The sequence below is a fragment of the Diabrotica undecimpunctata genome, chromosome 2 (genome assembly GCF_040954645.1).
Source record: "Diabrotica undecimpunctata isolate CICGRU chromosome 2, icDiaUnde3, whole genome shotgun sequence".
In the NCBI taxonomy this organism is placed as follows: domain Eukaryota; kingdom Metazoa; phylum Arthropoda; class Insecta; order Coleoptera; family Chrysomelidae; genus Diabrotica; species Diabrotica undecimpunctata.
The window spans coordinates 21,602,075-21,628,450 of NC_092804.1; the positions used below are offsets into that span (position 1 = coordinate 21,602,075).

At 31.5% G+C, this 26,376-nt stretch overlaps 1 protein-coding gene across 1 annotated transcript in view; it reads right to left on the bottom strand.

The window, feature by feature from the left end:
• The window catches only part of Syn (synapsin), a 340,086-nt gene that overhangs the window by 292,607 nt on the left and 21,103 nt on the right, over positions 1-26,376 (bottom strand). The window contains exons 3-4 of the mRNA XM_072521611.1: positions 19,129-19,344; positions 15,181-15,402 (exon numbers count right to left, since the gene is read on the bottom strand). Coding sequence (XP_072377712.1) covers positions 15,181-15,402; positions 19,129-19,344 — 438 coding nt within the window. The remainder of the gene's footprint in view (positions 1-15,180; positions 15,403-19,128; positions 19,345-26,376) is intronic.

Sequence of the window (26,376 nt, forward strand, 5' to 3'; positions counted from 1 at the left end):
CTACCATATACTCCAGCACCTGCCCGCTAGTCCAGTCATCCCCAGTCTAGTAAGGATCGAAGTTTCTAAAAATAAGTTATAATACCATAGTTAGGTACTTAACAATGCGTCATTAATAAAATACATAAAAATACATATCTACTATTATATTATAATTAAAGAAACGTCAGTACTGTTCCAGTATTCAAATTTCCCCAACATTTCTAAAGTAATTTTCTCGGCCTAGGTTGAAAATATTCCCGTACTATTTTGTGAAAATTGCTTAAATAATTAGTACAGAATTGCGTATTGTGCGGTCAGAAATTGCGCTGAGAATTAGATTGACAGATTGACAGATTTCAGATAAAACATTTTATTTTGTAGAATTTATAGTGCAAATAAATTTTGTTTCCTTATTGTAGCTATAAGCCGCTCGTAAACGAGATTGAATATTTTTATTCATTATTTTTGATGTTTCATTATATTAAAGAATCTTTATAAAGGGCCTGCGTAGCGCAAGCGGTAGGATGCTTGCCTCGCAAGCCGGTGGTCCGGGGTTCGAATCCCACCGCCGGCAAGAACATCTAGACATTTTAAAAATGTCTATAGGCCCCAGGTCGACTCAGCCTGAATAAAAATGAGTACCTTGGGTAAAACCAGGGGTAATAATAGACGGTTGAAGCGTAGCACTGGCCATGTTACCTTCCTTGTATACCGTAGGCCCTAGATATAGCAGACTACCCTGCTATACTCCCAAAGCCGCGACAGCGGTATAAAACGGGAGACTATTATAATATATTATCTTTACAAAGCCTTTTTAAAGAATTTTAATTAAATTGACATAATATTTGTACCAGAATATAAGGAGATTTCTAGATACCTCGCAGAAGGATATTTTGCTTTAATAATGCTAAAGAGTATTATCTATAAAAGTTATTCTTCATGTTTTATTAAATTACTGTAATAACCTAGATGTTTAAGAAGTGTTCCATAATTTTTCCTCCTGTTTTATGTTGTATAATCTGTTGCTTTTGTAAATAATTTCTCTAATACTAATTAGTTTTTTATTCTTATTTTTTTATTACCATTATAATTCAAATAGGTAAGAAATACACTTTTTTCAATTGTTAAGCCATTATATACTATATAATGTAATCTGACTAAAACGTTTTTAAGGGTGCTAGCGATCTAAATTTTATTAAACTCAACAGCCTTCCGGGTTGAATCACATCGATTATGACTGCGTCGAGCTTTCGACATCCTCTCTGATGTCTTCTTTCAAGTCTTCTGAGGTCTCAGTCTCCTGAGCCCCCAGACACTACTACACTGATTAATTACAAGTAGTGCATTGGTTAGTGATTAGTGTAGTCGTGTTCTCAGATTTTATACCGTTTACCATGTTACTTTTGATCTTGTTGACGTTATGTTTGATCTTGCATATATTCGTCTATCATTTGGGTCATTTGTTTGTAGTCACTTTTGATATGCTTTGATTTGTATCTTCTTACTTTCAATAAAAAAGTCTAAAAATCCATAACCTTCGTTATCCATTAGGGCGTATAAATTTTTCAATTCCCAGTTGTATCAAATTCAACAGACTATAACGATGTGCGACGGACATTCATATACTAATGTGAGTTTGAAGTTAATAAGTTTAACCACTTAATGAGTTTAACCACTCCATGGCATCTGCTATTATGCGTTTAACCCACCTAACGTCATTCATTCTCGTCGCGTGTCTGGCTCAGCTCTACTTCATATGTATTATTATTTCTACAGTATCTCTACTCAGTTCTCGCTATTGTAATGGCATTGGAAACTCTATATTTAAACGTTAGTCCTAAAATAAGAGTCAGTTTTATTTTTTTTTATAGATTTTTAGTAAAAGTTTCTACACCATAAGTCAATACTGTGTGTAACTTTTCTTTTCAGAGATATCGATATATTAGTTTAAAATACATCGTAAATAACAGCTGTTTAAATGGTTTTGGTAAGATGTGATCTTGTTCTACTTCGCATTCTATTTTAAATGTTGATGTATTATTATGAAGTATGTCACTAAGCACTTACTATTTGGTTATTTGTTCTTCCTTTTTGTAACTCATGTTCTTTCCCTTTTAACTTAACATAATTTATTACTACTTTTTTATTCATAGTTTGATGGTTGGTAAAAAAAACTTATTCTGCACACTTACGTATTGAACTATTTCCTTCGAATTAGATAATATATAGCATCCCTCTTGTTTCAAGTGACACCGTTTGTATGGGCATACCCATAAGAAAACATAGTGGAGACATATTTACAAAAGTAAGTTTCCATATTTAGATCCAAACTGTGGAAAAACACTAATGACTCTTTTTTCTTAACTGACATATCAGATCTTTATACCATAAACAAGATGGTGGCAAAATATCTCTCAAATGGATTAAGACCAATCTCTTTTACAACAATTTTGGCTTAACCTATTGATATTTCTTATTTAAAGATGCTTGAATACTGAAATTTGTGTAAACTTCACTCACAACATTTTTAATTATTCCATGAAAAATGTATTCGAACGCGAGCGAATCCAAGTCATCTAATTATGTTCCAATATACAAAAACAAACATATGATCCACGCTGCAAGCTCGCAAAATCCATGAACGGAAGAAACAATAGTGTAGAAAAAACAGCCATAATCTATTCAAAAGAAATATTTATATTATTACCAATGATACAGGATTCTGAGTAACTTTCAATTAATTTTACATTAGTTTAAAATATTTGGAACTTTTTTTTGAGTTTATAGAAGTATCATTTTTATTTTGATTTAGTTTTAATATTCAAGTTTTTGGTTAGATGCGTAGATTTTTATTGACACCCGTTTCTCGTGACTTTTCTAAAAAAAAAAACGTGTCCGTCTTAATAAGGATAAAGAATACTGACTTTATAAATATAATCTGTACTGAAGTATAACAGTATAACAAGAGTCTGTGTTAAGAATCTATTTAATATAATTAATCAAATCTGCTCCCCTTAAAAGCATTTTTGTATATTGATTGACAATAGCATTTTAAGTTTATGTATACATATATATATATATATATATATATATATATATATATATATATATACCTATATTACTCTTAAAAATTAAAAATATGTTCCTAACTTATTTTTTGTTTGCTTCTAGATATTAAAACTATTTTTGTACCTTATAATTTGTGTAGAGTGTTTGAAATGTACAAATATATTTTCATAAAAAATAAAATCAAGACAATATTTCGAGTTTTATTTTTCTTAGAGAGTCTTAGGGATTGCAATCGGCTCCTGATTGGAATGGAGTAAAAATCACAATCTGCATATCATCTCCTTAGAACACGAGCAACACTTGAGTAAATAATTTACGTGGCCGAAGCAGATCTAAAGACTCTTAAGTCCCAAACAGCATGGAAGATCACAGGCAACGTGTTGTATTTGCGTTTACCGTGTATGAGTATTTATATAATAGAAAAAAAAGAAGTATGTGGCTCCTCTCTTCTTAATCCTGTCATTGTAATATTCTGATATGGTTTTTAATAGTAGTAATAAACAGTTCTGTATCCACATTGAAATTCATCATGCGATCAATGTGTAAATGCTGATTGCCTAGCATACACTGCCAAGCCGCATTCACATGGCGGCGTAACAGAAACTGACCTCCTCCCGGACAACGCCGCTTGCAAGTCGCTTGTTAATAGCTGGCACGCCGCGGCTCCGCTCGAGTATGCACTGCCTAATTACGACTCGTGTACTACTAAACCGCCAGCGATCGCACGCATCTTACCCGCAGCGTGCACGCTACTTACAAAGACACAAGTGTGCATCAAGCCTTAGGCGCTTTTCACGATATCTGCATCGGTAAAAAGTCTATAGAGTGTGAAATTCTATCGCCTTCTTCACAACTCTGTTCGTTAACGTCGCCATGTATGGTCCTCAATACTTTTCTTTTAAAGAATTCATCTTCATCTCAGGTCGTCGTTGTACATGTTTCCGATGCGTAAGAAAGAACTGTGTGGCTCTTGACATATTTCTCGCTGTTGGTTAAGGCTTTAGGTCAAAATAACAGCGGTTAGCCACGCAAATTTTTTTCTTTTCTTTTTTTGGATATGTTGTTTTTGCAGACAACCAGTGACCTACAGTAGCAGAACTCTTATACTTTTTCTATGGTTTCGTGTTGTACCTCAAAGTTATTTTGTTGCATCTTTGTTATAGCCCGTATACCTATATTTAATATTTTGGGAGTTAATCAGAAGTCCGATGTGTTCTGCGGCGTTTTTAAATACATATAAAAAATTCAACTGCTTTATTTCGGGTTCTTTTAACGATCACGATATCATCATCATATGCCATTAGTTGTATACTACGGGCATATATCGTACATGTTAAGTTTATTCCCGAATCTCTCATAACTTTTTCTAACGCTATGTTGAATAGCGTGCATGATAGTGCATCTCCCTGGCTCCTTCATGTTGGAGTTCCTGTTCCTAGTTGTAGATTATTCTGAATGATCACCTTGTACTCGCACTTAACATTCATTAGTGGTATTTGAATTAATTATACAAATCCTTTTAGTATTCCAAATTCGAACTTAGCCGAATATAATTAGGGTCTGTCAACAAAATCTTACGCTGTCTTAAAATCTACGAAGATGTAGGTAATGGCACATTGTGTCGTAGTCCGCCATTTTTTTTAATATTTGTCTGATGAATGATACTACTACTACTACTACTTGTCGGTTTATAACGTTCTCCGCCATTTTCCGGTTGTTCCGTAGGTCTTCCTCTATGGCCCTCTCTCACAGTTCTTTATTTATTCCTTTGCTCCAACTTTTTCTCGGTCTATATCGTTTTCTCTTTTTTTCTGGTTGCCGTTTTAATATTTCTTTTGGTATTCGTTGTTCATCCATTCTTTGTATGTGGCCGAACCAGATAAGTTGTTTTGTTGTTAGGTCATCTGTTTGATTCCCGTTTGAGTTCGTCTGATGAATAATATGTAGTATAAATAAAAAAAGGTGATGAAAAATTATCCTATATAAGTATAAAATATATATCAACAGATCAGGTTGCGACACTCTGGAAACCATGACATTAATATCTCAATCCCAAGTAAGTTATCATGGAAATGACAAGACAAGACATGGCCAAGTTAATATAGCTCTAGAAAGTTAGCAAATACTGAAAAAAAATTAACAAAGTAGAAGGTGACCTACTGAGTATGAATGAGGTACAGATAAGGAAAATCAACTCTAAAAATCAGAAAGATAGAAGAACATCTAATATGGCATTAGTATACGTTTAAAACCCTCAATTTTAAATAATAATTTAATAAGTTCAATATATAAAATGTTCAATAGATTAACGATCGCGTTATTGGTTTTAAGTTAAACGGATCCCCAGCAGATTTAAACATAATTTTAAGAGATTTATGCTCCAACCTCTAACAAATCAGATGACGAACTAGAGAAATTATATGAAAATATGGAGCTGTAAAAAAATGATATAATTATCATCAATGAAGACTTGAACGCAGAATTTGAAGATAAAAAGTTTCAGCGTAGGACAAAAACCATCATAGCTCTCATCTTAGTCTCTTCTATAAAAAAAAACAATATTAATGATTTCTAACATCTTAGAAGGATGCAAAAAAACTTGAAGAGAGTTAGTGTGGATGATGACAAAAGAATATATGTCAAGCATATGTTGGAAAAGACAATACAAACTATAGAATAGAGAAAATAGAAAAAGACATGGAAAAAACTAAAAAATATCATAACAGAGACAGGTCAATGTAAAAAAAGTAAGAGAGAAGCAAACTAAGAAGAAAAATTCTGGATTGTGGATGAAATACTAATAATAATGAAGAAGAGGCTCAAAGAAAAGAATAAAAACAAAGTAAGATAAAAAACTGAACAGAGACATAGTCAAAAAATAACTAGCAAAGAAAAAGAAGCAAAAGAATAATACAGAGAAATTTAGCAACTTTGAGCAAAAATCAAGGAGACAGAAATTCAGAAAAAATGTTAAAGAAGGCCAAGAATTTAAAAACCTAAAAGAAAAATACTTTTGAAAAATGAAAACAACGAAATAGAAGCCGATCCAGACAGACAAAAGAAGATTAAGGAAATATATCTTGCAAATCTTTTCAAAGATGATAGACTAACAAATACCTTAAATTAAAAACATTGATATCGGACATTCTTTGTGCAATTTATTAACGATACAAAATGTAGTAAAAATCCCGGAAAGATTAAGTTACAGTCGAACATTTCCAACATCTGAGGGATCAATCCGTGACGAACTTTATTTATTTGTATTATTAATGTATTTAAAATTATATATGAGACTGGATAGATTTTGGAAGAATGCATCGAACAAAATGTCTTGAGTCACGCAAAAAAAATATTTATGTGAATAGAATTCAGAGAACAAATCAAAATGTGATGAATCTCTTAGCAGATCTTAGTATTTAAGAAAGGTTCATATACCCGAGAAGCAATATTCTATTTCATATTGACAACTGAGAGATAAAAGTGTTCCATTCATTACTTTTGAGTCCACCCATTAATTTATTGTTAGCTCATTTATTACATTCAATAATGAATCTCCTCCGTTCTTAATCAGCACAGGTGCCATTTGATCGGATTCCAGTGCTTAATACTCTTTAATTTGCTTACTGCTTCTCTAACTTCAGCCGTTTTTCAGACATTTTTTCTCTTTTATCTTTTTGATACAATGGTATTTCAGGGTTCACCTTCTTTCTCTCTCCTTCAAGTTTTCCCTTAAAATGCTCTGTCCATCTTTTTAGCATTTCATGCTGTTCTGTCAAGCACAAAACTACTTGGTATTTTCTTCCTTATTTCTACTTTCTTTTCTTCTTTTCTTAGTTGCATATATTCCCCTTTTTGCTTGTATAGTTCCGCGTCTCTGCTGTATCCGCACATATGTTTGTTTTTTCTTTTAGTTATTATATGATATTATTAATCAAACCAATCACTTGTTCTTTTTCTTTTGATTTTTTTTCTTTATGCCAAGTACTTCTTCGCCGCTTCTTTTTATTTGTTTCTTTTTTTTTTTTTTATTTTTCTTTTCATCTTTAAGCTCTCTTATGCCGTACTACTCGTATTTCTAAATATCTACATATTTGGGAAACATAATAGGTATCGGTCATACGACAAACTTTGACAATGCATAAGAAAAATACGGAGTAATTCACCGCAATAAGCGAATATAAAGCTCTAAGTATACCGGCGAACAATCCATTTGGAATTAAAAGCCTTGTTGATAAATAGGTATGAGGAATGTGAGCAGATTTTATAATTAAAGTCACGAGACGAAATCTGAAGATTTCTAATTGTCAAAACCAAATTCAGATTTCTGCTTTAATCTGTGTTTTCTAAAAATTGCAAGGCAAAACAGACGTAGATAAACATTACAGCGATTTTTAATTTTAAGACCGCGGCTCTAAATAAGTCGTTATTACATGAGTTACGTCTCCTTCCTATGGATCTTTTTCTCCGGATTTTCGTTGCATAATGACCTGGAGTATTAGATATTTATCTCCTCTCATCATATGACCCATATATCCCACTTTTCTCCTCTTAATTGTTAATACTTCTCTTTCCTTATGCATACGTCACATTACCTCAACGTTGTTTATTCCATCTACCCATAAGATCTCTAGTACTCTTCGGTACATCTGCATCTTGAATGCCTTCAGTCTTCTCACGTCATTTTTCTTCAGTGTCCACGCTTCCATCCCGTATTATAATACGGATAGCACATAGCACATCAGCAGTCGTATTTTTAACTTAAGGTTTAAATTTCTACAGCAGAGAAGCCTCTGTATTTTTGTAAATGTGCTTCTAGCCTGTTCGATTCTGATTCGTATTTTTTGAGATCTGTCATTGTTTTCATTAATAGTTGTATATAGGTATTTATTTTAATTCTCTTACTATTTCAATAGGCTGATTCTATACATATATCTCACAAATGTTCTGAGTTGTCCTTTTTATTGTCATCTATTTCTTGCTCTGTTGAGTAATGGTCCATATTCTTCTTCGCTTACTGCGGTCACCTAATTAAGAAGTCTTCATGTAATTCGGCTAAAAGAACTGTATCATCAGGTTATTTATAATCATGTCATTGATGCTAATGCCTACATTTCGTTAATCCATTGCCTTACTTAATATGTCTTCCGAGTATATATTAAATAATACCGGTGAATGTATACACCCTTGTCGAACAACTCTTTGTACTTCTATTTCTTCTGATGTTATGTCTTCTATTTTCACTACTGCTTTTTGGCCATAGTACAAGTAACACAAAAAATACTGTTTTCAAAAACTTATTAAGTAACTTATAAATTAATTACATAAATAAAATATAATTCTAATCATAAAAACTATTTATTCATTAATGCGTAATAATAATAGTTTATTGAAAACCCTGAAAAGTAGAATTTGAATATTAGCGTAATAGAAAATTATAGAAAAATACTGCCAGTGGAGAGTTTTCTTAAAGACATATCCTTAGACGAATTCATGGTGAAATATTTCGACCATAACCTAGCAAAACATTAATTAGAGAAGAAATTTTTAACACCTCAGCAACAAGCTGAAGTAAACAGTAAATAAAACAATTTTATTTTCAGGATAATAAAATACTTAATTAATAATTAAATATTTCACGAACAGCAGAAATTGGTAATGTTTGTCCAGCTTCCTTTTCCAATTGAAAATATCTAAGTAATTTTAATATTAGTACTTGTTCTTTTTCCGTATATCTTGTCATCTTGACCCTACACAAATACTATGTACAAATACTGACCTGAACGACTGCCGTCACTTGCTGTTCAACACTTCGAAAGAATGGCCAGCATGGACGAAGTTTTACGTCAACTGTCGGCAATAGGCGTATTTGATTGGCTAGCGAAAGCGCGCATCTAAATATCGATGAATCAAACGTAGGTTAGAAAAGAACCGCTTATGTATGTAAGCTTATTCTAACGCTGCAATATAGTTCTGTTTAATCACGGAACTACCGCTTTTTCCGTCACGCCCAACTTAATGCATTAGAAAGAAATCGAAAAACTGTGACGCACTGAAAAGTACCTCTGGGATGTTCTCAGCGCAAACCGTTCATAGCGGCCAAATACGCAAACATCAGCTTGCTAATTTTGACATACGTATTCAGGGATATTGGATCATCGCTTACTATAAGAAAAGCAAAACTATCAATAGCAAAATGTGCTGTGAAAAGATAGTCAAAATAACGAAACAGCAAAACTATCAATAGCAAGAAGAGACAATCTACCTTACTCTTCAGATAAGGTTCCAAGCGACTAACCGTTGCCGACCTCAAACGAATTTTCTGGAAAAAAAATTTTAATTAAATCAGGAAATCATGGCGACAACATAAGGTTTTTTTAAAGCCAAAGACAAATCATTCTACAAGAAACACTTAAAAGAATACTTAAGCAACCGATGAAATTAATGTATCGCTAAGGGAAGACTATGATAACTAGACTTCGGCAAATATGCATATTGCATATTTTGCATATTGTGCATATTTTATGCAAATATTTCATATTTTGGCATATTTGTATAAAAGTTTGCATAAAGTGTATAAAAGTTCAGATTTTTATACTGTATTTGAAAATTTTTAAACATACCAATTTATTTCAATTCTTGTATAAAATTTTGTAGTCATTTTAATCAAGAAATGATCTAAGTACGTAATCTCTACAGGTACAAAACATTTATAATTTCAAAGAAGATCAATTTAAGTAGCCCTCAACATTCTTAGAATGTCTCGGTCACTGAGGCATTCAGTTATTGGATAATCGCTAAGGGTTCGCTCATTTGCATTTTATGATCTAATCCCCAAATCTATCTACAATTTATTGTATCTTAACAGCAGGTAAACGGCTAATAGTTTTGTTCCTAATTTAGGGATTTTCCAAAATCTAACAGTTTATTGAATTAGGTACCTAAACATTTCTAATTTGATGCTCAGATTTGTAAATCATTTTTGTTTTGATATTCAAAGCGTAAACACTCGTTGTGCGTAACAAAAAGAAAGATTGTGATTTTATAATGCCTAAAACAACCAGTGCTTCAACTTGGATTAAACCTTATAAAGAGCTGTCTATGGATATGGGAAAAATCTACTGTTCAGTCTGTGGCAAAATTGTAAGTATCTAATATTTTCTATTAAATATCTAATATTTCATACATACAGGGTGTTTCCAAATGACACTTACAACGTTTGACTGTAGATACTTCTCGAAAAATTGAACAGAACAATATAGTTAATGATGGGTCAAACTTATTTACTTTTCGAGATACAGGGTGTTAAAATTAAAAAAAATTAAATTCTTTTAGTTAATAACAACAATAACTTTAAAACCAATAAACGTAATTACTTGAAATTTAGTACTCGTAGGTTGTTTTTAAATGAAAAATAGCTTCCTTTAGTGAGATAAAATTGTCCATGGTACAATACAATGGTGTGTATTTAGAAAAAATTTTCACCTTTACTTTTTTTTATGAAGTCAGCTATTCTAAAACACAATTATTTTTATTGTAATTGAATTAACAAAAAAAAACTTTTGTTGAATTTTAAAATAAGTTATATGATGTACTAATGGTTAGTAACAAAAACTAATTTGTGGATTAATACTGCATTTAAAACACTTAGCGAGTGTTTTTTTTTCCAAACCAGTTATTTGATTAACCAAAAACACCTTGTATATTTTTATATTTTAAAGGTTGGGTTAAAATAAAGGTTTTTATTTTTATTTATAGATAGCATGTGAGAAGAAATTTCAGATAGACCAACATGTGAGAACTGCTTCACACATTGCAAAAAAAGGAAAAATAGGAGGAAAACATCAAACTTCAATGGCTAAATGTTTCCAATCTACTTCAAAAAAATTAGATGAGCAAGAAACTTTTAATGAAGACTTGTGTCGCGCATTAGTGTCTGCAAACATACCGCTTTCAAAATTAGCAAATGTAAATTTTAGTTCGTTTCTAAAAAAATATTGCAAACTTAATGTTCCAAGTGATCGGTCTCTAAGAAGAAATAATGTGAACGGGCTATACTCGTCGGTGTTAATTAATATTAAGGAAGAAGCTATTTTCTTGTGGCATTTTAAATTAATTACTATTTAACTGGGAATAAGCCACAATTAAAGGTTAAAATACGTTTATTGACGTTTCAATTTCCACTTCGGAAATCGTTCTCAAAATACAAACATTAGTAAATTAAACAAATTTTGTTTTTGTTACTTAGTGAAAAATTCTTCTAATAATTTAATTTTATCTGACTTATCTATATTGACAATTCAGACATACATTATACATTTTAAAGTAGACGACTTTAAAATGATATTGCCAATATTGTTGAGTTGCGTTCCTGGGACGACTTCACTTATAAGATAGTTCATTCGATTACATGAAATCAACTTTAACTTGAGAATATCCGTCAGAAAAGATCATAACATGTAATTCGTCTTTAAAAAGACAAATACATGCCATGATGACAGTAAAATTCTCCTGTTAGTGATTCCATAGTAAATTATGAGGGAAAAAACCAGGAAAAAAAACCTCATAATACTATCCCGACATGGTAAGTATTTGATCTTGCATTTAGTTTACCTTCAATAAATACCAAATTCCGATTTTATATGTTTGTTATTTAAAAAATATAAATGATGTATTCTCTATATGTTACTGACTTACCAATACTGGTATTTTCTTTTTAATAACTTTCTCTTTCAATATGGGTAACCAGATCCTACTACATTCTGCCGAGGAATTCGCGACACAATTGGTCTCATTTAGCATAATTAGAGCCGCTTCTTTGATTTTTCTCTTTTTACCATCCGTTTCTTTTAGGACTATATTTGAGTCTACTTTAAAATGTATAATGTATGTCTGAATTGTCAATATAGATGAGTCAGATAAAATTAAATTATTAGAAGAATTTTTCACAAGTAACAAAAACAAAATTTGTTTAATTTACTAATGTTTGTATTTTGAGAACGATTTCCGAAGTGGAAATTGAAACGTCAATAAACGTATTTTAACCTTTAATTGTGGCTTATTCCCAGTTAAATAGTAATTAATTAAGGAAGAAATTGCAGATAATTATTTTTACATATCTGTAGACGAAACCACTGATTCCTCAGGAAAGTATATTGCTCATTTATTGATTGGTGTTCTTAAAGAAGATACCTTACCAAAATCTCATCTTATTTCATGCCAGCAACTTGAGAAAACAAATGCTTTAACAATTTCGCGTTTTATACAAGAAACATTAGCAACTTTTTTTCTTCCGACAACTATTCCTTCTAATAAATTACTGCTTATTTTATCGGATGCTGCTCCTTATATGGTGAAAGCAGGACAAAATTTAAAAATATTTTTCCCAGATTTAATACATGTTACTTGTGTAGCGCATGTATTAAACAGAGTTGCAGAGGAAATACGAAAAAAGTTTCCTCTTGTAAATACCATGATATCCAGTGTCAAAAAAGTATTTCTTAAATCTCCTATAAGAATTCAACTTTATAAAGAAATGCTACCTAACATTCCTCTTCCACCACAACCTATTTTAATGCGATGGGGAACATGGTTAGAAGCAGCTAATTTTTATGCAGATCATTTTGTTAAAATAAAGAACATAATTGATACGTTAACAGATGAAAGTTCCCAATCTCTTTTGGATTCTAAACAAACTTTTCAGAGTAACTTGCTTCAACAAGAACTTTCATTTATAAAATCAAATTTTGGTTTTGTTTAAAAAACAATTACTCAGTTAGAATCACCAAAACTGTCATTGTTCGAAAGTACAGCATTAATAAAAGAATTTGCGTCATGTTGTCGGAACGTTAGAGGTAATATTGGAAAAGATATTTTAAAAAAATTTGAAGCTACTATGGAAAAAAATAAAGGTTACCATATTCTTTCTGAAGTAGTCAGTGTTCTAGCTGGAAATATTTCGGAAACAATTAATTTAAAACCAAATGTTTTGGTTAGTTTGAAAAATGCTCCCGTTACATCGGTTGATGTTGAACGAAGTTTTTCCATATATAAATATATGTACTCAGACAGAAGCCACAAGTTTTTGTTAGAAAATTTTGAACACCACTTGGTCATTTATTGTTACCATAATTCTAAATAAGTTTATTCATACTTAAAAATGATGTAGTTACTTAAAATAAATGTAAATCTTAATGAATAGTAGGAAATATTTAGTTATGTACACTTTTTTTTTAAATAAAATTGTTACTATTTTACGATTTTTTTATTTATTTGTATGCATATTTTGTAAAATATTTGCATATTTTCGGGTAAACACGTGCATATTTATGCGCATATTTTCTACATTTTTATTTGCATATTTGCCGAAGTCTAATGATAACAAATAAGATCAAATTATAAAAACACAAATTGTTATTTTGTTAGTTACACTGATACAATATTTTTCCCCCGTATTCCTATATTTGTTCTACCAAGTATGCCGATATTTTTAATATCTTACCCTTCCTACTGCTCCTTCACGCGTTACTTAATATCTTACTACTCGCTTGTACTCGCTTGTTTCTTTCGTTGTTTAAAGAGTATGCTTGGTAGAAAACAGTTTGTGAGCAGAGGGGCTTCCATTCATCATCTTAATTTGCTTTTTTTACAATCTTGCCGTACTAAAAGTTGGTATTTTATCATACGATCATTAAACAAAACTTCAAAACATCAAAACGTTTGTGTTTCAAATGGTTTTCAACAATTCAACAAATGTTTTCCCTATTTCAACGAACATTGATTTTATTCGCTTTTACTTACTTTTTACTCTTTTCTATTTTAAAATTAGTTAAAACTAATTTCATAATTTCATTAAGTATTTCAAGTTTTCTTATTAAGTTTCTGCTTCAATAATTTATAGAGTATATATACATCAAACGGAAACCTAAAGTTTCAACTGCAGAGTATACAGGAACCGTGACACTTCCTCTTTAACTGCAACTTCGAAAGTTAGTGCAAATACAAATTTAATCAGATCTTCTACCTAAATTACAGGTTTGTAGAAATGATACATTTAACATATATTTATTTTGATATAATGTTAAAGAAATTTCTTAGAAGTGTTTTTACATAAGAATATTGACAGTATCGTATGAATATAAAGCGAAAAATTCAGAAGTCTGTGAAATACTTTTAAAAGAAACTTTCCTTTTTTCTTTTTTAAAACATAATTAAATAATAAAATCAATATATGAAAACGAAAATATTACTTTTTCATTATTCCAGATGTAACGATGTGCATCGCCACCTACCTTGTTCCAGTCATAATTCCTTTTTTTTTCAGTGTGTTTAACACACCGTATTTTCATTTCGATTTTTATGATATTAATTATATTTTTAAATAGGTTAATTTAAGTGAACGTTATTACATATTTGCTGCTGGCTGGATGGGCATTTAGCCCGATTGCCATGAAAAAAAAATTATATCTTATTTTTCGCAGGTCTTAAATAGTGGGTCATCGCATAGCGCCGTCGATACCGTCGCTAGGATGGGCATTTAAATTGTGTACATATTATCTAGGATATAATTTGATTTTGTTATTTATTTATCTCGAATATATTTTTGTTTAAATCAAACCTGAGTTTTATTGAGTCTACCTTATAAAAGAGCTACCCTTCACAGGAGAACAAAGTACCAGCTTCTGCCAATTATCAGACAGGAGAACATTCTGGCAAAACTTTACCTTGGAAGAAGACACATCTAATGAAGAATTTGTCAGAGAAAGATTTAATTTAGTTTAACAACTTTTTAGAACAACAGTAAACGGAAGACAAATAATTACGGTGACCACTAATCTTCAAATGAAGACGACACCTTAAGAGGGAGAACGTGCAATCTACCAATTAGGGAAAACTATTATTAAGTATTTGTGTTGTGAGTGGAAGCTTACAGAATTTGTTTATCAATGGAGATTGAAATTTTTATCATGGAGTATTATATAAGAAAAATAAACTATTTGTCTAGTTAAGCTCACAAAATACAGTGTTTGCAAAAAATTATAGACGTGTTCAGGTAAAAATTGAACTAGGACAAAATCAAATAATCGCTCTGAGGTATATATGACATATTACTAAGTTATATATTATACTTACCAAGAGGAAGTCTGGTCTGAATGATCGTCCCACTCTCGTACCTCCCCGAATGACCGCCATCGATACAGAAGCAGCCTCTGCTGTCGCTGTAACTGTTATTTCTCTGAACTCAGCTTGTTCAACGCGAATGTCATATTCACCGATCTTCTTTCCTCTGAAGTATTTACTCCAGTCAGTGTTTTGGTCGTCAACGACGAGTAAAGTGAGGTGTCTGCCAGAAACCTGAAATGAAAGAAAGAGTTCTTTAACTTTGTCTTATAATATATCTGTTAATATGCAACGAGATTCGCAAAACAAGCAAACACAAAGATAGATTATGGTCGTTTAGTTAGATTTCTACACCTCATCACTGTAAAATAAAATATATTATCTGCTCTCTCTCTATCTATCTATCTATCTATCCCATCTATGTATCTATCTTTCTATTGATCTACCTGTCTATATATGCGCCTGTCACCAATTATCTACAAATGTTATGAAAACATAGGCCTCATTCATGTAATGCCACTTATTTTCGATTTGTCGCTAGGATTTAAAATATTTAAAATGTAAAATGTTATTTTGACAAAAGGCCTGCAAGAATCTCGCAATCAAAGGTAAATAAACGACTGATTAATACCTGCAAAATTAACAAAACCTATTTACCAATGTGCCTCCAGTAAGTTGTCGTTCCATCTTTTTCGTGATCTTCTTATTGGGGAACAGTCTCTTGCCGTCTTTACTACTGTATTTGATGTTATTTGTCTTATATGGTCGTTCCATTATACTTTTCTATTTCTTGCTCAGTCTACGACATAAATGCCATATATCTGCATTTCTAGCTTTGTCAAATAGTGTTATACGATCATTTTTTTAGTTTTTTCATCTCTGCTGTTTCTAACATCCTTTTTGTCCTCTCTGTGTCAGGTCGTGTATCTGCGGCGTGTATGTTATTATTGGTCTGCTGATTGTTTTGTAAATTCTGCCTTTCATTTCTTTCCCGATATTTTTATTTCTCCATTGCGTCGTCGGCATAGCAGATTATTTTAAGATGTTTTTCTGCTATTTAGTATTCTTTTTTAGTTCGTACTTTTTTATTATTTTATCCATAATCAGGTTAAAAAATAAAGGACTTAGGGAATCTTCCTGTCTTATCCCATTGCCAGCTTCAATAGGGTCAGTTAGTTCGTCTTCTACTTTTAGTTTTATTGAGTGGTTTTGGTAGATATTTTTGATCGCTTTGAATATTCTAGAGGTATCTCTCTTGCGTAAAATAAGTGGATAACGTCCTTTAATTGGATCTGGTCAAATGCTTTTTTAATGTCCACGAAACATAGATATGCCGGTTTGTTGTATTCTAATGATTTCTATTGCACTTGTCTCAATACAAATATTGCATCGGTGGATGATTTTCTTGACCTAAAACCTTGTTCTTCTGTTAGTTGTTAATTTTAATGTTAAGTTTAATAAATTAATTCCTTTGTAATTTTCCTGGTCCGATTTGTTTCCCTTTTTAAAAAAAGGTATTGGGATGCTTGATTTTCATTCCTGGGAAATTCTGTTTTGTTCTATTATTTTTTGGATTAGTTTTAGTAGTTGTTTGGTCAGATCTGGTCCTCAATACTGTAGGAGTTCGTTCTGTATTCTGTCGTCTGGTAATTTTCTGCTTTTTTATTTCCTTAATGCTTCCTTTACCTCTTTTTTCTCAATATTTATTTCTTCGTTTGCCATCACTCCTGGTGTTGATAGTTAATTATCATCATTTAGTAAATAGGGATCGAAAGTAGTCTGCCCATGTTTCCTTCCGAATGTGTTTCGTTTTTATTAGTCTGTTCATCTCGTTTCTTTGTTCTCTGATCATTCTCCATATTTCTTTTTGTGCTTCATGTATTTTGAGAAGCATTCGGTAAACGGAAACCACTGACACGTACCAATATATGGAAAATTAATGACTCCAACAATAGCAAAAACAGTCAATGAATAAAATAGATACGTTTAAGACGTGGTACTATTTGAGAATGCTATAAATTTCTTGGACTACAGTCACCATGAAAGAAGAATGCTTAAACTGCTAAATCAAAGTCAGCAGCTTCTAAATATTGTCAAAACGAGAGAAATGAGCAACATTGCAAATGTTATGAAAGTCAGTAAATATCATATTTCTTGCCTGATTCTCCAGGAAAACGTAAAAGAAAAGAGATGGATTCGTCGTAAGAAGCTCTCATGGGTATCGTGTAATACACCATTGAAAAAGGTTAAATATCCGTATCATGAGGTAAAGCACCATTTTAACACGGCACTGAAACACAAAAAAGCAGTAATAATTGGTATATTGGGAACATTTTCACGTTTCGTAACTCTCACGATTTTACAGGAAATATATCATATTTAAAATATGGATAAATATATTTTCGTTGTACTTATCGACTGTTAGGTTTGTATTTTGTAAAATAAATAGCGGCGTGATTAAGTTACAATTCACGCCAGAACACATATATATTTATGCAGCGTGATCCCAAATGAAATAGACCCACCACCGATACCTAATTTAAACTCAATTATTCGTGAAATTATTGTTAAAGTTACAGATTCCAGAGGGCAAGTAATAAAATTTACGGCCTCAATTTCAGATGTTACCCACAAACACGGTTAATTTTGATCCAGAGTAAACCTGTGTTGAATATTCAATAGCTCGTTAAGATACTTCGTAGTTCTCTCTATCTTGGCAATATTGCCCAGGTCGTTCGGAAGGAGTAATAAAATTTACGTCAAGTGTGGAAAAGTAGTTTTGCTCATAGCATGCCATAAAAGTATATCCTAAGTATTTCACCTAATGATGTGGATTTACGACATATTTATTGAGCTTGAGTTTGAAGTCCAGCAATATATATATATATATATATATATATATATATATATATATATATATATATATATATATATATAAGTATATATATATATATAAATATATATATATATATATATATATATATATATCTATATATATATATATATATATATATATATATATATATAAGTATATATATATAAATATATATATATATATATATATATATATATATATATATGTATATATATATATATATACATATATATATATATATATACATATATATATATATATATATATATATATATATATATATATATCTTTAAGGAATATGACCGTTTAATTTAATATAAAAAAATTGTGCACTCGTAAGTGAATGGGATATTTTCGGTCAATTTGGAGATAAAAAAGACAAGAGTTGTGCTACTTTATCTATTTATTGAAGACGTTGCGCCCAATGTTCATTGGGCATCATCAGTTCCTCTAAAAGAGTATTATAAGCGATACATCTATATGAAAAACAATTAAGTAAATGATCTTACCTTTAAAAGATCTGTAGCATTAAGATGTTATTATTGTGAAGAAACATCAAAAATTAATCTATTAAATAAATCAGCAAAAAACAAGGAAACAAAAACTTTTAAATACTTTATTTTGCATGATATGATCATAACAGTCAAGATCCCTAGCCTTGCCGTTGTTAATATGACATTTCAAAATTGACAATTACATTTTTTGATAGATTTTAGAATCAATCAATGTTTTCAAAAGTTAAATTAAAAAATTAATATAAAATTACTTTAATTGGGAATCTTCCGGCGTTCTGTGTTTCTGTGTTTTTTGCTGATTTATTTAATAGATTAATTTTTGATGTTTCTTCACAATAATATCTTAATTATTGTGAAGAAAAAGTTATTAACTTTAAAACAGGTAATCAAAGAAAATCATCTTAAAACTTTTCTGTAGAGTGATAGTTTTCACAATACGAGAGACACATCCCAGCCAAAAATTTCCTATTAGTTTACCAGTTTGCATTCTCTTGAAACCAGGTTTGCGATCGGTAAAATATAAAATGCTAACTTTTGTAAATTCAATTATCTACTATTGAATTGACTTACCGAAGCGGTAACTCTGGTAGCACTCGATACAGCTGCTCCCAGGATAGAAGCTCCTTGGTCGCGGGCCTGTCCCGTGAGCGACTGAACCCGTTGAAGGAGACTCTCACGGGACTTGGCCGGTGAACTTGGAGCCGACGTCGTCTTTGAACCGGGCCTCAAGTTAAGCGACAGGTCGCCGGCGGTGCTAGATTGAGACGGTGGAGGTGGTGGAGGAGCCTGTAAAATATTTTATTTTATTAACTAGTAATTTGAAAAAAAATTATATTTTATTTATTAATAAAGACCGATCCTATGGTTGCTTATCTAAAAGATATTCTTAACTTAAAGTTGATGTACTATATATACTTTGACAAGTCTATTGAAAAGTTACACTTAATGTTGAAAATGTTCAGAGAGCTTATTCCTATTACTTTTTATATTAAAATGGAAAATAAAAAAGTTATATTCAAAAATAACTGAAAATGTTTTGAACAAATTTTCTTTTGGGTGTTATAACTTTTGTGGGCTGTTTTCATGTGTCTGGCTTAGATCATTTACCAGTATGTCAAAACAATTTTATAGAGGGGTTTTTAACGAATAATGTCAAATACCTCCTTCTCCTTTATCCTTTATGCTTCGTAAATATGTGGTGACGTTATGGTATTTGACAAATGGTTGCTATTCATTCTTCTCTCTCATGGGTGCGGTGTGCTGCCTTAGACAGAGAGTAACCGGTAGCGCACTTTATTTGGTCTGACCATCGGAGTGGCGATCTTCCTTGGGTTCTTTTACCATCTACCTTGCCTTCAACCACCAACCTCTCCATGCCTTCCATTCGTCTGGTAATGTGTCTAAAGTACCTCAATACATTTTGGTTGATGATTGTGGACCTTGTATTGAGTTCTGTCAATATTGAGACATATTATCGATGTGCTGTCCAGGGTATGCGCATCATTCTACGATATTCCCATATTTCAAAGACCATTATACGTCGTGAGTCGGACTTTTTAATGGTCCAAGTTTCTGACGCATAGGTAGCGACAGGAAAGATAAGCGTCCTTACTAGGCGCAGTTTCGTGTTCGTGGTTATGTCCGTATCTTTCCAGATTTTAATAGGTTTGACCTTTGCTGATCTGGCTATTGTAAGGCGTCGACGTATCTCTTCCTCGCATCCATCATTGTTTGTACCACAATGATATACTTTGTTATTGTATACAGAACAAGAAGAGAAAAATAGGACGGGAAGAAAACAATTGTTCACATAATACAAACAGAACGACTAAATGGAAAGACCGAGAAAATGTAAGAAGAAATGGAAATAGATGCAATGCAGACAGATTTAAATAAACGTCAAACTCACTATATAAAAAAAGATATATTTAATACAGGTAAATACTGGATACAAATTTATGTATATGTATTAAAATAAAGAAAATATGAAATTATTTTAAGTCTTCTTTAGAACGGATTAACTACATTTTAAATAAATTAGTATGCAATAAATATGTAGTAAAGTTTTACATTTATAGAAAGAGAATGCGCAATTAATGTTGAGTTAAGTCTATTTGCCTTTAATCATGATTAAACTTAATACAGTGACTGTAAAAAATATTAGTAGTGTTCTAGTTACGGCAAAATTAGATGTCACGTAAATCTTTAAATTATTGTGTAATTAATCGAGTCCAGTATTATAGTTGGTGATTTGATTTTCTTTTGACTTAAAAAACAAAGGTGGTGTGATGTCCGTTGATATTGTAGTAGGTCGTCGGGTAGCATAACACTCTGTCAGCAATTAGTTCTTAATACATTTCTCTTGCGTCACGGTAGGTCTTTTATACAGTGTGGCGCACCGAAAACGAAACAGAGGTATTTACTGGCAGATGATTCCTTTTTTGAAAAAACGCTCGGACCCGTCGATTTTGTTTTCGAGGGGGACACAAAATTGGCATAAAATCACTTTAACATTTGCAGCCCCTTAAGCGGGGGTGGCATCATCCCTAAAATTTTAAATGAAAAGGGGGGTCGAATGATCCATTATTTGAAAGGTCTTTCAACTTCCTTTATAATGATGTAAAATTCATGTATTCAATTCAGTAGTTTTGGAGATTTTTTGATTTAAAGTTTAAAGTATACTTTAATAGGTACATCAAATTAGTTTGTACTTCTTTCAGAAGAAATTTGAGTAAAAGCATTTTCTGGATAAGTAAATGCTTTTATTTACTACGCCCATGGTTTATTAATAATAAAAATAGCAATTGAAGTGTCCTTTGTGACAAAAAAAGTTGTTTCTTGAAGAAAGATAAGTAGAGAATGCCACGTACTTATTTTAAATAGTAAATAGTACATTAGTTTGCGATTGATTTGACCAATCTTTGTTGTTAAAATATCATTTATTGCTTTATACATAAATTAACCATGGTATATTCCACGGCATAAAGGGTTGAATTTATTGAAATATTTTTCGGAAATAATCACTGCGCTAATAGAACAGCACAAATTTTTAATGAGCGACATGAGAACAATAATGTGCACCGAAAATATGTTCTAGAACTTGTAGCTAAATTTCGGGAAACTGAATCAGTCGCCAATAAAAAACGTAATATTGAAAATCCTATCAGGAACGAAGCAACAGAAGTGGGGGTTTTAGGGCAAGTTATTGTAGATCCTACATTAAGTACCCGCAAATTGCAAACTTCGTGTGGTGTTAGTCGACGTACTATCCAACGGATTCTAAAGGCCCATAATTTTCATCCGTAAAAAATTCACCGTGTACAAGAACTTAATGAAGACGATTTTGATAAGCGATTAGAATTTTGTGAAGTTATGAGCGAACGAATTACAAACGATGAACAAGTTTTATTTAACGACGACATTTGCTTTTCCGACGAATGTTCCTTTTTTTTAATGGCGAAGTAAATCGTCATAATTGTCGATATTGGTCGGACTCTAATCCCAGAATTTACCATGAGGTACACACACAGCAGCCACAAAACTTAAATGTTTGGGCTGGCATTTTTGGCGATCATTTGGTTGGTCCTTTTTTCTTACCTGGAAATTTGACTGGTGAAATGTATTTGGAATTACTGCAAAATGCCATAGATCCTGCGCTAACAGATATAATTGAAAATCAGAATGATGGTCGATACGTTGAGAATATGTTGATGTTCCAACAGGATGGTGCCCCACCACATTACGCATTATGAGTTCGGCATTATTTAGATCAGACTTTTCAGGTCAATGGATTGGTAGAAGAGGTGCCGTTGAATGGCCCCCAAGATCGCCAGATTTATTACCTTTGGATTTCTTTTTGTGGAGTTACTTAAAAAGCAAAATCTATGCTACTCAGCCAACATATTTAGAAGATTTACGACAAAGAATTGTGAATGAGTGCCATCAAATTACTCCTCAAATATTGCAAAATGTCCGGCAACGTTTTCAGCAAAATCTTTATTATTGCATGGAAAGTAATGGTGGTCATTTTCAACATTTACTCGGCTCACAGGTCAGTTCATTCTTTATTTTTTAACAACTTTGCTGCTATGTATTGATCTCCTCTTACGATGATGTATTTAAACTTTAAATCAATAAATCTCCAAATCTACTGTATTGAAGTACATGAATTTTACATCATTGTAAAGGGAGTTGAAAAACCTTTTAAATGATGGATCATTCGACCCCCCTTTCCATTTAAGATTTTAGGGATAATTTAACCACAAATCTCTAATGTTGGGGCAAAAGGGCATAAGTCAAGTGTTGACTATATTGAGTTAAATACACTGGCGATATGAAATTTAATCAATTTAGTTGAAAGGACACAAGTCTAATGTATTTCTAACAGCTTTATCCTCTACTCATTTAATAGACGCAAGTCGTGTAAAACCGGTTCTGTTTGGATAAACGGCCTTATGTTGACTAAAATCTTTTTTACCACCGCAAGCTTACAACAGTATGTTTACACTTGTCAAGGATAGGCTGACTTAATTCCTTATGATCCGTTACAATAACAAACAAGTATTGCTTGTGTGTGTAAGTGTCTAAGTAAGTGATAAAAATTTGTATTTAATTGTGTTTTTGGGAACTAAAAATGTCACAAAGATGTAAAAGAATTATGAAGATAATTAAGGAGCACCGGCACCGTTTTTAGAAACATCGGTTTCATTTTATAAAAGAAAATATTGGACCAATCTTATAATACACAATTGTGGAAATGGTTTTGCTTCATTGTATTTATAGCACGAGTCGTTGGCCATGAGAGGAGCAAACGAAATTGCTTTGTGTCTTATTAAGAAGCTTATGAAATGCCCTCCGAAGTGAAGAAAGTGATTTTGTACTCGGATACTTGCAGTGGACAAAATAAGAATTTCTACGTAGCAAGTATGTTCTCAACTGTTCTTCAAATGAAAAAATTGTCGAGTTAAATCGATCACAAATTTCTTGTGTCATACCACTCACATGAAAGTTGTAAAAAATTACAAAAAGATTTTTATGACTTTGCAGCCTTGTTGAAAAGTGTCTTTGTAAAAAGAAAACAAGATAGTAAAAAATGAAAATATATATAGCAAATGGCTCAGATACACAAAGGAACGGGGACTAATTTATTAAAAAAATCTCTTCAAGAAACAGAAGATTTCTCCATTTTGAATTTAAATCGCCGTAGCCCTACGGTTGCACTCTCGTTATCAAAAAAATATACAGAACCACTTCCAATCTTCAAGGCCAAGAAAGATGATCTCTTGGAATTACTACCCCTTATTCTAGATGTGTACAAAAGCTTTTATGAGCAACTTGTACATTTAAATGCAACAGCTGACGTTGACCCAGATTTAGAAGACCTAGATCCAGACTCCGAAAATCCAGACTTAGATACGGTACATACGTAATAAACATTTTCAGTGATGTATTTTACTTATATTGTTTTTTTTTTTCACCGAATAAAATTAATTAATTAATCCATTATTTTACGGTTTTGTATTTCCCTGTGTTTGTAGATGATATTCAAATACTAAAGTATTTACCATACTTATCATTATTTAACCATAAAAATAGTCTTGTTTTTATAATCATAATGGCTAGCATGTTAGTTCATATAGGTTTAAGTCAGCAATCGCAATCAAAGTCATATTCACAAGACTTAGTCAATCAAAAATCATCAATTTGAAAATATATTATGATATTATAATATTAGTATAACTGTAATTTTAATTTAAAAATGGATTTATACGACAAGAATAAAACCTTTAATAAAATTTCCTGAAAAACAACAGATTTCGACTTATGTCCTTTTTCCCCAACACTAGAGAAATAATCTGTCCAATAAACAAACTTATTATGTATAGACCGGTTTTGTCATATATCAAAACTCATATCCATTTAAATTTCAAACGTATTAGTATACAAAAAAACAAAGACTCCAGTCACATATTTTCTTGCTTTCCGTTAATAATAAAAATCCCCAAATATTGGTACAATAATCGAAAAGTCCTCTGCACCGTATTCCGTTCTCTGGCCATAATTTGAAATGTAACAGGCACGTCCACCAATAATTAAACTCACACAATTTGATGTATTACTAAGGGATGTATGATGTTGCAGAATTAAAAAAAATATATAATGGCAAAATTCATAAATGGTTCACGAAAAACCATGTAGTAAAAAAAGAAATTTTAAAGTTTACCGTTTTTTTTATTAAATAAACAACTTAGGCTGCCAGTTGTATAGAATTTATTTGAAGTTAAATAATCTCATTAAAAATTGTTTTAAATAAAGTCTATTTACGGGAAAATCACCTTGCAAGTTATCGGGGATATGAAATTATTTGTAAACTTCAAAAAAGAAGAGAAAATAAGAACAAGACCAAGCAGTAAGTTAAAAAGTAGAATATGAGAACCTACCATTCAAAACGAATTGTCTAACAATCCTCAGAGTTCTAACAGAACATACAGTCGAGCAGTAGGGAGGCGGTTTTTGACAAAACACCGGTTTTCGGTTATACCGGTTTTTTTTTGCTTACGGTTTAACCTGGCGGTTATAACCGGCCAAAAAAACCGGTTTTTTCAAAAACCGGTTTTCGGTTTTTTTTAATCCAATAAGTTACAAGTTTGCACTTTCAGTTTAAATCTGTATAAAATAAAATAAAATTTGAATTATAGTTTTGTTTGGAATAATTACTTGAGAATAATAATTATGATTGGAATCCAAAATAATACCTTACCTAATCCTAATCACCGTAAAAACCTAATAACCGGTTTTTACTTTAAAAATAAAAAACCGGTTATAACCGGGACAAAAAAACAACCGATAAAACCGGTTGTTGCGAAGTAAAAAAACCGGTTTTCGGTTAAAACCGGCAGGTTTTTCCCATCCCTATCGAGCAGCAACTCGACAGTTTAACAACTTAACAGCTTATTTGTTCGAAGTTAAACTAACTATGGGTACAAATAATGCAAATTATAAAAGAAAAAAGTCTTTTCTCCACATTTCATCTCATATACATAATTTTAAAATAACAACATTGATGGTTGATACTGTTATATTAATTTAAAATTTTTTACTCTAACAATTTTAATTAACGTTGGCTTTTGTCTTAAGTAGACACATACAGTTATATTGACTACTCTGTTATGACTTCCGTCCTAACTTGTCAACATTGTCATTTCAATCAGTTGCTTCCATAAAGTCCTCGTAGACACACCGTCTCAGGACTTGCAACTTCAACGTGGAGTCATATGTCGCCATGTTACCTAATCCAACGGTAACTTTAACATCATAAGTATTTATAAGATATAATGTCGAACAAATGTAACTTATTATTTGTTAACGGGTTTTTACCCATATATTTAGTGGCTACATTCATGTACTCCTAGTAAGTATTAACCACACTTTTCTTTAACCTTGGTCAAAATTTTAACTTCATGTTCTTTTTAATTAAGTGGTTACATGTTTTCTAGGACACCGATGATGGAATGATGTATTCCGAAAACGTTCTGTCTAACACAGCCCGTTTGGGTTTTTAAATATATACCTTTTACAAAGAATTTTAATAAATTTTTTAAATAAAAAGCATTGTAAGATTGCTGAATAATTTCAAAATCCTAAAAAAATCTTATTTCTCAGGAATGTGAACCTTGTCCTCCTCCCCCGAAATGAATAAGTTATTATTGTTATTATATACATAATTAAACAAAACACGTAACAACATAATTTTTAATGGTACGTCTAATTTAATTGTGTTTAGTTTGCAAATTCTCGTTTAGCCTATATTTATTTCTA